Genomic DNA, 15,580 nt, shown 5'->3' with positions numbered 1-15,580 from the left:
CTTAAAAGTTCTGCCACTTCACTCACAGTGAAATTCCCTTCATACTGCCCTCTCAGGAAACAATCTGCCATTACACAAGGCTCTGAAAACGGGCGAAGGGGAGCCTGCAGGAATGGAAAGGCAGGAGGGCACCTGTGGGATGACCTTCTGTAGCAGACATCACTGACAATGGCGATGTGGAGGGCAGCGTTATGGGATGCTTAATTAGGATTCAAAGATGTTTAAGTACACTTTCAGTTTTGGAGCTATATTAAAGACCACATTTACAAAAACAAAGCCATGAAAAAATGCTTATAATACAACTAAAAAATATAAATTATATGTAAAACATGATTATAGTTGTTTAAAGTATAAAAGTAAAACAAACTAAAAATAAATTATTAAAAGTAATAGCAATGATAACAGGAGTAATTATACTAATTGGTGGTAAAATTATGAGTAGCCTTTCCTCAACATTTCTGTAATGTGGTTTCATAATTTTAAAGTACATCTATATGCATATAAATATCTATTTACAATCCACTTAAAGTCTACTGGTAGATGAAGTGACCCCCTCTCCTCCTTTGTCTCTCACCTTCCTGGTCAGTCCTGCAGACTGAGTCATCTAACAGTCACAGAAGTCCCACTACTTTCTGAAGAGTACAAGCAAACGTGTAAATTTTAGGGGCTAGATATCAATCCATCACCAGAAGGACAGAAAGTGAAAGGTGACTGTGAAGACGGGATTTGCATCAACTGGAAAGACTCGAAGACATACAGGGCGCACTTCTATTTGGCCGGAGATGAGCCAGTCATGGCCAGGAACAGTGCTCTAAAGGCGGACTAGGAAGGATTAGGAGCGTCCATCTGGTAAAACGCTTGGGGACAGGAGAAAGGGGGCTGGGATCCAGACTGCGTATAGGTATGTCTATGTCGGACAAAGGGATAGACCAGGTTGAGATGAGAAAGAAAAGGACAAAGTGCTTTTTCCTTTTAAAATTTTGTTTGTTCAAACTTTTCTTCTTTTATTCATTCAAGATGCACACTAGAAACTCTCAAATCTTACAAATTAGATCACATAACTACTAATAAAATGTATTAGTAAAATGCATTAAACTACTTTTAGAATTGAATCAATACCTAATTTTAATTCCTTAAAAAATTTTAAGTTGATTTGAGAAAGAGAGAGAGAGAGAGAGAGAGAGAGAGAGAGAGAGAGAGAGAGAGAAACACATCAATTTGTTGTTCCACCTATTTATTCATTCATTGGTTGTTTCTTCTATGTGCCCTGATGGAGGACTGAACCCGAAACTTTCTCATATAGGGACGACGACACTCACCAACAATTAAGCTACCTGGCCAGGGCTCAATACCTAATTTTAAAAACCAATACACTAGCCCTGGCCGGTATTGCTCAGTTGGTTGAGCACCATCCCATGCACTGAAAGGTCACACTGGCTAGATTCCTGGTCAGGGCAGGTTTTGGATTTGGTACCCGGTCCCAGTACGTAATGGGAGGCAACTGATCAATGTTTCTCTCTGACAATGATGTTTCTCTCTCTCTCCCTTCCTCCCTCTCTAAAATCAATTAAACCCAGCTGGTGTGGCTCAGTGGTTTAGTGTCAACCTATGAACCAGTAGGTCATGGTTCAATTCCGGGTCAGGCCACATGCCTGGGTTGTGGGCTTGATCCCCAGTGTGGGGCGTGCAGGAGGCAGCCGATGAATGATTCTCTCTCATCATTGATGTTTCTATCTCTCTCTCCATCTCCTTTCCTCTCTGAATTCAATAAAAATATACTAGTATTTTAAAAAATAAATTTAAAAATAAAAACCTTGCCAAAACCGGTTTGGCTCAGTGGATAGAGCGTCAGCCTGCGGACTGAGAGGTCCCAGGTTCGATTCCGGTCAAGGGCATGTACCTGGGTTGCGGGCACATCCCTGGTGGGGGATGTGCAGGAGGCAGCTGATCGATGTTTCTCTCTCATCGATGTTTCTAATTCTCTCTATCTCTCTCCCTTCCTCTCTGTGAAAAATCAATAAAATATATTTAAAAAAAAAAAATAAAATAAAAAAATAAAAATAAAAATAAAAACCAGTACACTAATGTAACTGAAACAAGAGGGAGGGAATTTTGTGTAGAAAATACAAATGTGTTGTAATAAAAGCCCAGGCAAGCGGCTGAAAGGCCTGAAGCAGGAGCAGTCACTGGGGCTGGCAGAGTCACAGATGACTTGGGACAATGACTGACAGAGAGGCCACCCAGCCAGCAGGTCCGAGGACCAGCAACACACTCTCCTCACTTCAGCTCCTGGAGCGCCCGGATAACTGCCACAGCCTCAGGGCCACATTCACTTACAGGCATCTTCAAATGATCTGTGAGAGCCACGGCTACATCGGTATTTATAAGACACCTACAGATAATGGCTTTAATATGTTCCAAGAATAAGCCACTCTTTTGAAATGTTTTCCCTTTCTAATGTCTTCTGGAAAAAACTGGGTGGTTGGTAGTTTTCTGCCAAATATGTCTTTTATTTGATTTCAAGTTATCTTTATCAGTTTAATTCTATGTGCCCAGTAACAAGAAACCACTTCAAAAATTACCAAAACTACACTAAAATAAATCATAGTAACAAGGATAATATTTATGACTGAGAGAAAAGATGAAAAAATAATAATTTGTAGCACAAACAACTCCTTCTCCTAAGATCTATGTAAGCAAACTCGTCTTCATACTTGAAATAAAGACACTAAATCAGAGTAACATTTAAGATGCTTCCTGCTTTAAAATTTTATTACTGAAATCTAGTTTTCATTTAAAAATTGAAAAACTGTATTCCTAAAAGTCTAGCTGAATAATAATGTTCCTAAAATATCAACTTGCTTTCTCACTTTCACTTACTTGCCTGTGTTAATGGGGATACATTTTAAAAGCATTGCTTCTTTCAGCTGTTGTTAAAATGTGAACATTCACTACTACACTGATTAAGCTGATCCTTTTTTTCTACATCTTTTTAGGACACATATCATGCTATACTTAAGGACTCTATCATAAATTGAGATAGAAACAAAAGTAGCACATAATTGAGAAAACACAAAGCTGATAAAAGATATTTCTAAAGTAGCAAAAACAGGAAATGAACACACATTTTCCATTTGAGTGGTTAGTGATAAGACACTTGCATTTTGGAGTCTGTGTAATTTCACTTATTTATGTTTCAGGGCAAACACTTTCTTCAGCATTACTATATATTCAGCACAGTACCAGCCATAGTGACAGAAAAATTACAGAGTTCAAACTGGTAATACTTGAGCTACACCTCAAAGGGAAGGGCCCATGTGGGCAGAGCAACACAGTGGCCAGGCCCAGGTATGACAGTGCGTTGTGTTTTAGTAAGTTTAGTCACCGTGGGAGCCAGGGCACAAAGAGAGGGGTGACAGGAGACCAGAGCAGAGAGGGGAGGACAGTCACAAGGAGGCAAGGGCACAGACAGCCAGCCCACCAACTCCACAAAGGGCACATAAAGAAACTCAGGCCTCTCTGCAGGTTAAGGTAAACCCACAGGCTCTGCAGTGAGACGGGCTCAGTCTGAAATAGGAGACTTTCCAGCTCAGTGACCTTGGGCAGCTCTTCAATCGTGAACAAAAGGAATGATGGTTCCCACTACATGGGTCTGTGCTATCAAGTAGGTGAGCACACGCAAGCTGCAGGTTGGTTAGTGTTGCAGGACATTAGCTGCTGCCAACAGTGCTGTTTCCAGGCTTCCCTAAGCAGGGGACCATGATCCAACATGCTGGACAGGTCCCTGCTCAGAAAATGGGCTGGAGAGATGAACCCACAGGCAGCAGAGAAGACAGAGGCCTGATCCAGGATGGTGGCCCAGTGAGAGTAAGAAGAAACCACAACAGCCTTACAGGGATAGACATGCCAGGACTGCGAGGTCTGAGACCCCTTACGGGGGACAGAGAACTGTCATGGACTTCTAGGTTTTGTCCCAAGTGCCTGACATTGGTTATCAATCATGAATATTGGAAACCCATTTTAGGGGGTGCCATGGAAGCCATGATTGCATTCCAGGCACACTGACTGAGGTACTAGTGAACCATCTAGGTGGAAATAGTCACTGACCGGCGAGTTCACAGGGGCTTGGGGTCCAGGAGAATGGTCACAGCTGGACTCTCAGATCTGAAGTCATCAACAGATGGACAGTGGCTCAGAGAAGACTGCTCAGTGTTAAGTGGGGGACCAAGAAAGAGCCAGGAGAGCACTAACGTTTAAGGGGCAGAAGAAGAAGGAACTGCAAAGCAAACAGAAGTGAAAAGAAAGGAAGGAAAAACCTGGCCAGCGTGTTTCCAGGAGATCAGTGGAATGTGCTACACCAAGGCTTGTACATGTCTGATGTCCCACAATTTAAAAAATGAAAAGAAAACAAGGGGGGACAAAGTCTGGAGTGGAGTAGTCACAAATGCCAGGTGAAATAAAAGCTGACTTATCACCCAAGGAGTCATTTGTGACCTTCCATGAGAGCAGCTTCAGAGAGAAGGATGCTCAAGTCAGAATGCAGGACTCAGGAGTTACGGAGAACCCACTGTTCATCCAGGAACTAAGCTGTAGGCTGTGGGTGTACAGCACACATGATCAGACATGACAACTACGGCAGATCAGGAGAACTACCCCAATCATTAACAACTTACTTTGAAATGCATCAAAAAAGTAATGTTTTGATGGATGGAGAGAGGGGCAGATAAGGGACAGGCAAGTAAAGTAAAATGTTATAGAACTTCTTTCACTTAGAATATTATTAAAAGTAATTTCCACCTCACCGTGTACATTATAACTGTCTCCCTAAATTTTAATAATAATAATAAATACAAGTGACTGGATTTGAGGAAACTTCCTTTCCCAGAGTGTGTACAACAGTCCTGAGTAACTCAAGGCCCCAAAGGAATTGCTGAAGCCAGATGTGGACAACTACTATACTGTTCTCTCTATGCCAGCACTTGAAAATGTTCACATAAAACAGTATAGAAAAAAGGTTAACACTCATTTTTTAATGTGTCCTTTTTAAGCACTGCCATCTTGATTTTCATTTTCTGTTTCTTCAGTCTAACATTAGTGGTAAGAGCATTAGCTTACCTTGGGAATGTTACTTATCTGTGACTCAGTTCTTCCATCTGTAAAATGGGGCAATAATCTCTTCATGGGATTGATATTAGAATTAAATAGGTATAACTGAGCCCCCACAGAGTTCTTCAGAAAATTATGTGGGTTAGTCTATGTAATAGGCTTGGAACACGATCTGACCAGAGCAGTCAGGGTTTCACACTGTCCTTACTGCTATTCCCTGACTCTTATACAAAAGAAATGGAAACGTCTGAATTCTTTATTTTGTAAGTGAAACTGTATCTGTACAAACTTCCAAATAAGCAGAGAAAAACCAAAACACATGTGGATTACAGAAAAGACAATGAGAAAAGGTTATTATAATAATACTTAGAGTGACTTTAGACTTCCAAAAGAGCAATAACCTAGGGCTGAACAGAATATTACAAAAAGTGTGACGAAAAACCAAGTTAGCTTGCCTATTAATTTCTGGATGGAAGAAACTATTACCAACTATGACCACTGAATGGAGAATACTATAGATAATTGATGTCTGGCACAAGTGATGCTAAAGCTGGCTCTCTGGGCACCAACAAACACAGACAAAAAGAGTGACAGAGATAACAGCCACATATTCTGCAATTACATTTTTAAAAAGGAGTGAGGGGGTTCCTGATAATTATGCCTTGAGGAAAAACCACTGTGGTGAAGAAAAGGCCAGCCCTTCAGATCAGGAGGGTGCAGAGCACAAGTTCTACTATGCTGGACTGTCTGGAGACAAAGGGAGCAACACCCCACCAGGCACTGTTCCCTGGATGACACTCAGAAGGAAAAAGGACAAGAGCAGTTTTAGGAGAGAAAGTGCCTATGACTGAGTGACACCATCCTTGCAGATGAGGCCCTGCTGTGTCCTAAGAATGATGGTCCCTGGAGTGGAATACATAAAACAAGCTGACTGTGCCCCACGGCTGCTATAAGGATTTACTGTTTTAATACCATGTCATGGTCACTTATAAATAAACATGGGTGTAGATGTTAGAATACAGATATATCCAGCATATGACCCAAGTCACAGACAGGTGGCTTGCTATGATTTTATAAAAATGGAGCTTCATTTAAAAAACAAAGTGCTTACTAAGCATCTGTGAGGCGCAAAGCACTGTGCCTGAGACAGGAGGGAGACGGAGAATGGAAAACACAAAACAAGCAGGTATGGCTCCCACCTTAGTGCAGCTCAGTTCTAGAAGAGACACAAACAAAAGGGGGAAGGAACAAAGGCCAGCTGAGTGAGGGAGCGAATGGCTTGGGGCCTCATGATAACCATCCAATTCGGGGTCATCCTGGCCCATCTGACAACTGTGCAGACTTGGGGTTCACTGTCGAGCTATCTAGTCCTACACATCACCTTCACCCGCCTGGAATCCCCCATACCTCCACACAGCTTACCAACTGTACAGCAACTGACTCTGACTGTCCAAGCTGGCTGCGAAAGTCAAGCAACCAGAACCAAGGAGCTCACAGCTTCATCTAAAATGTGCCCTCCATCCAGTCCAAAGCTGTACTGCCCAATATGGTAGCCATGGTCCACACTGAGCTAATGCAATTGCAATTGCAACGAAAAATAAATGAAATTTCAGGTCCTTAGTTGTTTAAGTCACGTTTCAAACGCGCTCAAAGGCACAAGTGACTGGTGGCAAACAAATTAGTGCAGATGCAGGCCATTCCATTATTGTAAGTTCTTCAGGAACTGCTGCTCTAGAATTTACTTATTTTGGTGGTAGGAGGATGTAACAACTTTCACTTTTCTCTCCTTAATAAACACCAACATTGGAGATTTTTACAGCCAAGATACATTCACGTATTACTTATAGAACGTAGAAAAAGAATACAACTTACTACAATTAGCGTATGTGAGAGATCTAAAAGCATTTACAAATATCAGCGCAAGATCTCCCCTCCGCTCCAGTACAACTCCTCCCTTCAGCCCTGCAGATGGACAGACTCACCTTTGGAGTGTTTTCCCACAGTCCTCTTGGGCAGCGACTCCTCAGTGGAATGTGCTGATGTACGTAGTGCATTCTCCAAACTATTACTGACACTGGTGACAGGGGTTTCGGTTCTTGGAGTGACCTAAAGGCACAAAAACATAATCATCTTATTTTCTTCCATTTGGTTCATATGGAGTGATTTTCATTGTTATTTAAAAGTCATTTATGTTTACAGTAGTTTCAAATTTTTCTATAAAACAGGTATTACAACTGTAACAATAAGCGCTTCCTGTGAAAGTCATAAATTTTACCCATCTACTACTCACCATTGAAATTTAAAAACAGCCCAGAGAACTTTAAGCAAACATGGGAATTTGTGTCTTGTGTCCATGGTTCGCTGGACTGGATAAAACTATGTCAGCCAAGCTGTCATGAATTATAAGCCTATATGTGAGACAGAGCCTTTAAAAATAATTACACAGCAAGACTTACACTGTCCTTCTACAAATCTTGAATAAATCATAAAATGCTCATAAAAGACAGCGATAAAGGATGGAATAGAACTGGATCTAGTTGAGGGTACATTTTAAAAAAGCATATTCTGAAATTATATTACTATTTCATTTCTAGGAATTCATCAAACTAAGTTCTTACATGTGAAAAAGATGTGTGTGGGGGGGGGGAGGGGTAAAAGGAGAGGGTGCTTGCTGCAGCAGCGTTTGTAATCATGAAAAACTGAAAACATCTTAAATAGCTACCAAGAGACTTGACTAAATCAAGGACAGTGCATCTACAGATGAACTAGGTATAGTCATAAACCACCATGAAAGCTTGTCAACAAACAGAAAGATTAAAAAACAAGCCATAGAGTATCATTCCATACCCTCCTCCTTTTCTCTGGTTTAAAGAGAAGGTGTTTGTATGTAAATGAATGGAAAGGGTCCTGGAAGGATATGGCAAACCTTAACTGTAGTGACCTGAGGATAGGCATGAGGGAGGAGGGAGAAGAGACTTTCTTGGGTGTGGTGGGGAGGAAGCAATAACTTTTATTCCCCCCCCCCTTAATAACAACTTTGTATTTGAAAATTTTACAGCCAAAATATATTTATGACGTGTAGGATTCAGAAGAAAATAATGACCAATGCTTTAACTTCTTCAGAGTCACAACTAAATGTGTATCAAAATTTCAAACAATAGGTTGTGCTTAGGGCCCTCATGCTGAGGTTTCCAGAGCCATCTTGTTGCTTTTGAACATCCTGCTCATGGGTACACCAGGGGTTGGAAAAACTAAACTAGGCAAAGAACTTGCATCAAGATCGGGGGACTGAAACATATTAACGTGGGTGATTTGGCTCAAGAAGTCTGATCACCGGATATCATGGAGTCTGGCAAGATGGCTTCTCCCAAGAGCATGCCAAAATATGCACAGATGATGGCACGAATCCTGAAGGATATGGGGATTACAGAATACGAGCCAAGAGTTATAAGTCAGATGTTGTAGTTTGCCTTCTGATATGTGACCACAATTCTAGATGTTGCAAACATTTATTCAAGCCATACTAAGAAAGTTACTGTTGATGCAGATGATGTGCGATTGGCAATCCAGTGTTGTGCTGACCAGTCTTTTACCTCTCCTTCCCCAGGAGATTTTTTTATTATATACTAGAGGCCTGATGCACAAAATTCATGCAAGGGCCTCGGCTCTCGCAGCCCAGGCTTCGCCTGGTCGTTCAGCTGTCCAGTCTAATTAGCATATTACACTTTTATTATTATAGATTGGAAGGCAAAGAAATCAAACCCAATACCATTAATCAAGCCATATCCAGGTCCTAGATTACCACCTGATAGCTATTACTTGACTGCTCCAAACTATAGACTTAAATCTTTCCAAAAACGGCATCTACTTCTGCAGGAAGAATAACAGTTCCAGGATTAAGTGTTGGTTCAGTTACTAGCAGACCAAGTACTCCCACACTTGGCAAACCAACCCCACAAACCATGTCAGTTTCAACTAAAGTAGGGACTCCAATGTCCCTCACAGGGCAAAGGTTTACAGTACAGATACCCACTTCACAGTCCCCAGCTGTAAAAGCATCAATTCCTGTAACATCAGCAGTTCAGAATGTTCTAATTAATCCATCATTAATTGGGTCAAAAACATTCTTATTAACCCTAACATGGTGTTATCACAAAATACTGCTAATTGAATCAACAAATGCATTGAAAAGAAAACATGACGATGGTAACGATGACTATAATTTGTAATTAATAGCCTTGATGTGTGGGATCTCAATACCAGATATCAAGCTGTATTACAAAGCCACTGTTCTCAAAACTGCCTGGTACTGGCACAAGAACAGACATATAGATCAATGGAATAGAATAGAGAACCCAGAAATCGACCCAAACCAATATGCTCAATTAATATTTGACAAAGGAGGCAAGAACATACAATGGAGTCAAGACAGTCTCTTCAATAAATGGTGCTGGGAAAATTGGACAGATACATGCAAAAAAATGAAACTAGACCACCAACTTACACCATACACAAAAATAAACTCAAAATGGATAAAGGACTTAAATGTAAGACAGGAAACCATAAAAATACTAGAGGAATCCAAAGGCAACAAAATCTCAGACTTATGCCGAAGCAATTTCTTCACTGATACATCTCCTAGGGCATTGGAAACTAAAGAGAAAATAAACAAATGGGACTACATCAAAATAAAAAGCTTCTGCACAGCAAAAGAAACCATCAATGAAACAACAAGAAAGCCCACTGCATGGGAGAACATATTTGCCAATGTTATCACCGATAAGGGTTTAATCTCCAACATTTATAGGGAACTCATACAACTTAACAAAAGGAAGATAAACAATCCAATCAAAAAATGGGCAAAGGATCTAAATAGACACTTTTCAAAAGAGGACATTCAGAAAGCCAAGAGACATATGAAAACATACTCAAAGTCACTAATCATCTGAGAGATTCAAATCAAAACAACAATGAGGTACCATCTCACACCTGTCAGACTGGCTATCATCAACAAATCAACAAACGACAAGTGCTGGAAAGGATGCAGAGAAAAAGGAACACTTGTGCACTGCTGGTGGGAATGCAGACTGGTGCAGCCACTATGTAAGACAGTATGGAGTTTCCTCAAAAAGTTAAAAATGGAACTCGCATTTGACCCATTGATCCCACTTCTAGGAATATATCCCAAGAAACCTGAAACACCAATCAGAAAGGATATATGCACCCCTATGTTCATAGCAGCACAATTTACCATAGCTAAGATTTGGAAACAGCCTAAGTGCCCATCAGCGGATGAGTGGATTAGAAAACTGTGGTACATCTACACAATGGAATACTATGCTGCCGTAAAAAAGAAGGAATTCTTACCATTTGCAACAGCATGGATGGAACTAGAGAGCATTATGCTAAGTGAAATAAGCCAGTCAGTGAAAGAAAAATACCACATGATCTCACTCATTTATGGATAATAAAGAGCATTATAAACTGATGAACAAAAATAGATACAGAGGCAGAGCAGCATTAAACAGACAGTCAAACTACAGCAGGAAGGTTGGGGAGGGTTGGGGGTGGGTAAGAGATCAACCGAAGGACTTGTATGCATGCAGATAAGCATAACCAATAGACACAAGACACTGGGGGGTAGGGAGGTCAAGGGGAAAAAGGAGACAAATGTACTACTCTCTGTAATATTTTAAGCAATAAAAAATCAATAAAAACATGTTTAAAAAAATAGCCTTGATGCATGTAACATGTATACTTGATCTTGAATCCACTGTACTCAGATTAAACATGCATGCCAGATGTTTTCAAGCTGTGTTTTAGAAAACTTAGTATTTAATGAGTAAATATAGTTACCATAGTTCTTAATTGAGACGTTGTATTTTCTTTAATAGAAATCATAATGGTTTTCATTTGAAAAAATATGTCAAATAGAGGTAAGTTAAGATTTTAAAGTTTATCAAAAGAGGCATGACTTCTCACAGTAGTATAGTGAAGAAACACTATACTACATACATAATAAAGGGAAAGGAGCATGCCTTTTGATCGTGCTTCTGCCACAGGTTTGACTTAAGACATGTACCCCATCTCACCCCACCCCTGAGCTCCCTGGCCTTGGTTCTCATTAGTTTACTTAATTACTTAATAGGTGGGAACTGATCAAAAGCACCTGTAAGTGCAGTACAAGCATAAACTTCATCACCTCAATGAAGCTCTGGAGGGGGGGCACTGAGGCAGAGACAGAGAGTTAGGAGGAGAGGACGGAGATGGCCACAACTCCTGCAGGGCCGAGCCAGCATTCACCACATGAAATACAGAGCAACAGCCAATCATTCATAGAACTACAATAAGACCATATGCCATATACACAACAAGCTCTCTCTATTCCCACCTTTGTCAAAGCCACTGGAGCAGGAAGGTCTCCCTGCTTTGTGCAGACAAGTCTCATTGTGCACGCACAGCACAGGACTGGCAGGCCTGGACCTCACAGGAGATACGGCACAAGAAAAGGAACTCATCATAAGTCTGGTAACCTGGAAGTTAATATAACTCAAGGAAATGACACCACCAATCCAATACGTCCCACCAAAAGTCAATTTTTTCAATAATATTACCAGGATATTAGTCATCAAGACAGTTAAAATTTTAAATCACTTAGATAATTTAACTAAACTGAACTGTTTCCTTAGGTTTGGCAAAGTTGTGTGCTTTTTTAATCATCCAATGGTCAGAATATTCCAGAAATGAATTTCTTTCCTACTAATAGAGCTATTAGGTACAAGTAATTACTCAAAAAGCAAGATTCTTAGTTCCAATAGTAAATATTACTATGGGAAACAACTCAGGAGGCTGACATTCATATCTACTAGTATATAATAAACATAACCACAGCAGATTCCTTGCTATTTAGCCTGACTCATATGAACCCCACTGTTCTCTTAGCTACCCTGGTAAGTAATTCTAACTCCTGGCCCTAAGAAGAGGCCGAGTTGTCTGGATTAGTGACACACCTCTCCTGCCTTGAGCTCACACACCACATTCTATACACACACCACTTGCCTACGCTGAAACATCCCCAACAGCCACAAAGAGAAAACCAGCCTCCCAACTCTCAGCCTACAGGGAGGAGGGGTGAGGGAGGCGACAGGGTGAGTGCGGGAGAATGCTCTACATTCAACGTTGTGGCCAGAACACAGCTCGTGAAATAAGGAGAGCTGGACTGAAAGGATGGTTTTCAACTCTGGCTGCCTGAGGAACCCCGAGGCATTAGAAGAACACACACCAACACCAAGTCCCACACACCCCAATTAAATCAGAATTTCTGAAGTGGGGCCGGGACACTGGTTGTGGTTTTCTTTTGTTGTATGCATTAAACTCCCCACATGATTCTAATTGCAGCCAGGGTATGAATCACGGATAGCCCCATGTCCAAGTTTTTACTGTACCCATCATCTGGACAATTCTCAGCACCATCTAGGGGAAACCCAGAGAGAGCAGGAAGCTCCTTCTGTGGATTAATAGGAAAAGCTAAAGGGTGTAGGTCCAACTGCCATGCTACAGGGAAAGTTAAGATTTTAAAATGGATGCATTTGCATCTGATATAAATACATGAAAGAAAACTCTTTAAAATTATAACTACTAGAAAGGAAATTTGTATTCCTCGGTATTCCCCGCCCCTGCCTCCCTCCCCCACCCCCCTCCCCCCGCAAGAATTTCTTCTTAGTTTTCCAAATGTTCACTTTTTCACACAGTCTTTATCTTTACTTTGCTCCTTTGTTTACATTGAAAGCTGTCTTCCCTTGCATTTCCCAGAAATGCTGTTTTGGGGGTTATTTTTGGTTAAGTTAATTTGCCCATGTGACCTACGCTCAACTCAGATGCTCTCTGACTCACCCTCACAGCAGAGCTCCAGTCATCAGCTTGATGTGCATAAGAATGAAGATCAGTTCCAAATGTTGCCTTCTGCTACTGCAAGGAAGGTAATGAGAAAATGCTCTCCAAAGACAGAGCCCCAACTCAACCTTGATAAATGTTTTCCAGTAAGTTCAAAGTCCTTTTTTATATAAGCCCCTTGCTTTATATCTAAATGAACACTCAGTATGCACGCCTGCACTAGCTAATCATTCTTTGCATCTTTACAGTCAGCCTCTCCTAGGAGCTACGAGGGCCTGACTCCTGTCGTCTCTCTGACATCTCCCACTTCTCTCCTCCCCTCAATCCACTGTAGCCACCAAAGGGAAACTCGGCAGCCAGGTTCTGCCTAGAGGCCTTCGCCTTGGCTGTGCCCTCTGTCTGGAATGGCTCATTGCCATCACATCTACACTTGAATGTCACCTTAGCCAGGACTTCTTGAAGCTGAGTAAGGCAGAGACTTTTTGTCTTGTTTTGTTCACTGCTGCATCCTCTGTACTTCCAACAGTCCCTGGCACAAAATAGGCACTTAATACACACCTGTAAAATATATGACTGTACCTACTAAATTTTAATGAAATTCAGGATTAATCTAATAAAAAAAACCCACCTCTATTTCAAAGCAATACACAATCATCTACACAATCATCAGAGTATCTCATCAGGTCTAATAAAGCAGCGGTCGCCAGCCTGTGGTCCACGGACCACTGGTGGTCTGTGAGGTCCGAAAGGTAGGCGGCTGCTGTAATAAAGGACTGACAAAGCTTAGGCCATGAATGAAGTCTGACTCTGAAGTGTGCTAGCAGTCACAAGGTACATACTCTATTCTGTGGTTCTGCCAGGGAGGTGATTTTGGTCTGACATTCCCCACATACCTAGGTAGACAGTAATGAGCTACACAGTCCCTCCACCTGGACTTACAGCTCACACGCAGTTCTGAGACAGCTCGCCATCTAATTGTTACAGCTCTTTAAATGGAGAGTAGGCCTCTGGTTCCAAACTTTAATGTGCAAATTGCCTCCAGATCTTATTAAAATGCAGGTTCTAATTCAGAAGGCCTGGGATGGTGCATGAGATTCTATGTTTCTAACCAGCTCCTAAGGGTGTCAATGTTGCAAGAGTTATTTCAAGATAAAGGAGCCTGCCATAATCAGAATACCCACTTTTTTTTTTTTTTAACTGACTTGAGAGGGAGGCAGGGAGAGAGATGCATGCATGCATACATACATACATACATACATACACTGATTTGTTGTTCTCCTTACAGATGCGTTCATTGGTTGATTCTATGTACTCTGACCACAGATAGAACCTGAAACCTCGGCATATTGGGACGATGCTCTAACTAACCAACTGGGCCACCTGGCCAGGGCTTCACAACCTCCTTTTAGTCAAAATGTAAAATGGAATCCAATGATGTATAGAGAATTAGATCAGATGAACTCAAAGATTCCTTCCAAGGGTAAGGTATGAAGATGACAAACTGTATAAACCATTAGCCTAGAGAAGGGACACATGTTGAACAGCATTTGACTCTTGCTACTTCTCTCCCTCAGATATTTATACTTTTGTTTGCTCTCTCTCCCTTTTCCTTCCTCTCTGAAATCAATAAAAATACTAAAAAATATATTTATGGAACAGAACCACAATTTTTAGAAGAGTTTTACTTATTAAAAATCTATTTTGTTAACGATCAAAGTCATTCAAATGGGGCATGCTAACATGTAGTGGAACTGAAGAACCCCAAAATACAGATAAGCTAACTGGAGCCATGGGTCTCCAAAAGTCTTACTTCACGCTACTAACAGGCATTTGAAATGGCTCCCAAAATGGCAGTAAGCACCAGAGCAAGAGTTTTTAACTTTCCTTGTGAAAAATAAAACAAAAAAACCTATAGCTGTTTGATGAAGCCTACTAAACCCTTCCCAGAAATATGTATTAAGTGCATAAAATACACAGGATTGCAAATAAAGCCAATTATACTAAAAACAGTTAAGATCTTAAAAGACAATTAAAAAAATTTTTTTTTAATTTCAGAGAGGAAGGGAGAGGGAGAGAGATAGAAACATCAATGAGGAGAGAGTATCATTGATCATCTGCCTCCTGCACGCCCCCTATTGGAGATCGAGCCTGCAACCTGGCGTGCACCCTGACTGGGAATCGAACTGTGACTTCCTGGTTCCTAGGTTGATACTCAACCAACAAGCCACATTGGCCGGACAAAATGACAAACTTCTTTAGCACTTAGCAAGCGTCATGTAATCTGAAGTATGATGAGCATAGAGGATATCTTAAGATGCCTCATCCACTGCAATATGAAAACATCTGCTTTCTCCTGGTAACAAGTCACAAGCACTGTTAACACCACTGTGGGTTTCTTCCCGTTTTCAGAACGGCAGCATATGCTACATTTCCAGTTAGTCTAGTGGAAGTAAAGCTGTGATCTTCCCCATGGCCTCTGAGGGAGTGAGGGCAATGGCAAAGTTGGCCAGCAAGCTGTCGATGGGGTTGGGCACTGGGCTAGCAGACAAGCTGATCTGCCAGGGTGCCCTCAGATCAGGGC

At 41.2% G+C, this 15,580-nt stretch overlaps 1 protein-coding gene and 1 pseudogene across 8 annotated transcripts in view; one reads left to right on the top strand and one right to left on the bottom strand.

Moving 5' to 3' along the window:
- Positions 1 to 15,580, bottom strand: part of ZCCHC14 (zinc finger CCHC-type containing 14) — a 74,529-nt gene that overhangs the window by 35,583 nt on the left and 23,366 nt on the right. For all 8 annotated transcript variants that reach the window (XR_009448853.1, XR_009448852.1, XR_009448854.1 and 5 more), the window contains exon 2: positions 7,089 to 7,212. Coding sequence is in view for 4 of the 8 variants with exons in the window: in XM_059667127.1 (XP_059523110.1) it covers positions 7,089 to 7,212 (124 nt within the window). In the remaining 4 variants the exon portion in view is untranslated. The remainder of the gene's footprint in view (positions 1 to 7,088; positions 7,213 to 15,580) is intronic.
- On the top strand, positions 8,038 to 9,575 carry LOC132217104 (transcription initiation factor TFIID subunit 9-like; annotated as a pseudogene).

The sequence above is a fragment of the Myotis daubentonii genome, chromosome 15 (assembly GCF_963259705.1).
Source record: "Myotis daubentonii chromosome 15, mMyoDau2.1, whole genome shotgun sequence".
Lineage (NCBI taxonomy): Eukaryota > Metazoa > Chordata > Mammalia > Chiroptera > Vespertilionidae > Myotis > Myotis daubentonii.
This window is presented reverse-complemented; position numbering and strand designations above follow the sequence as displayed.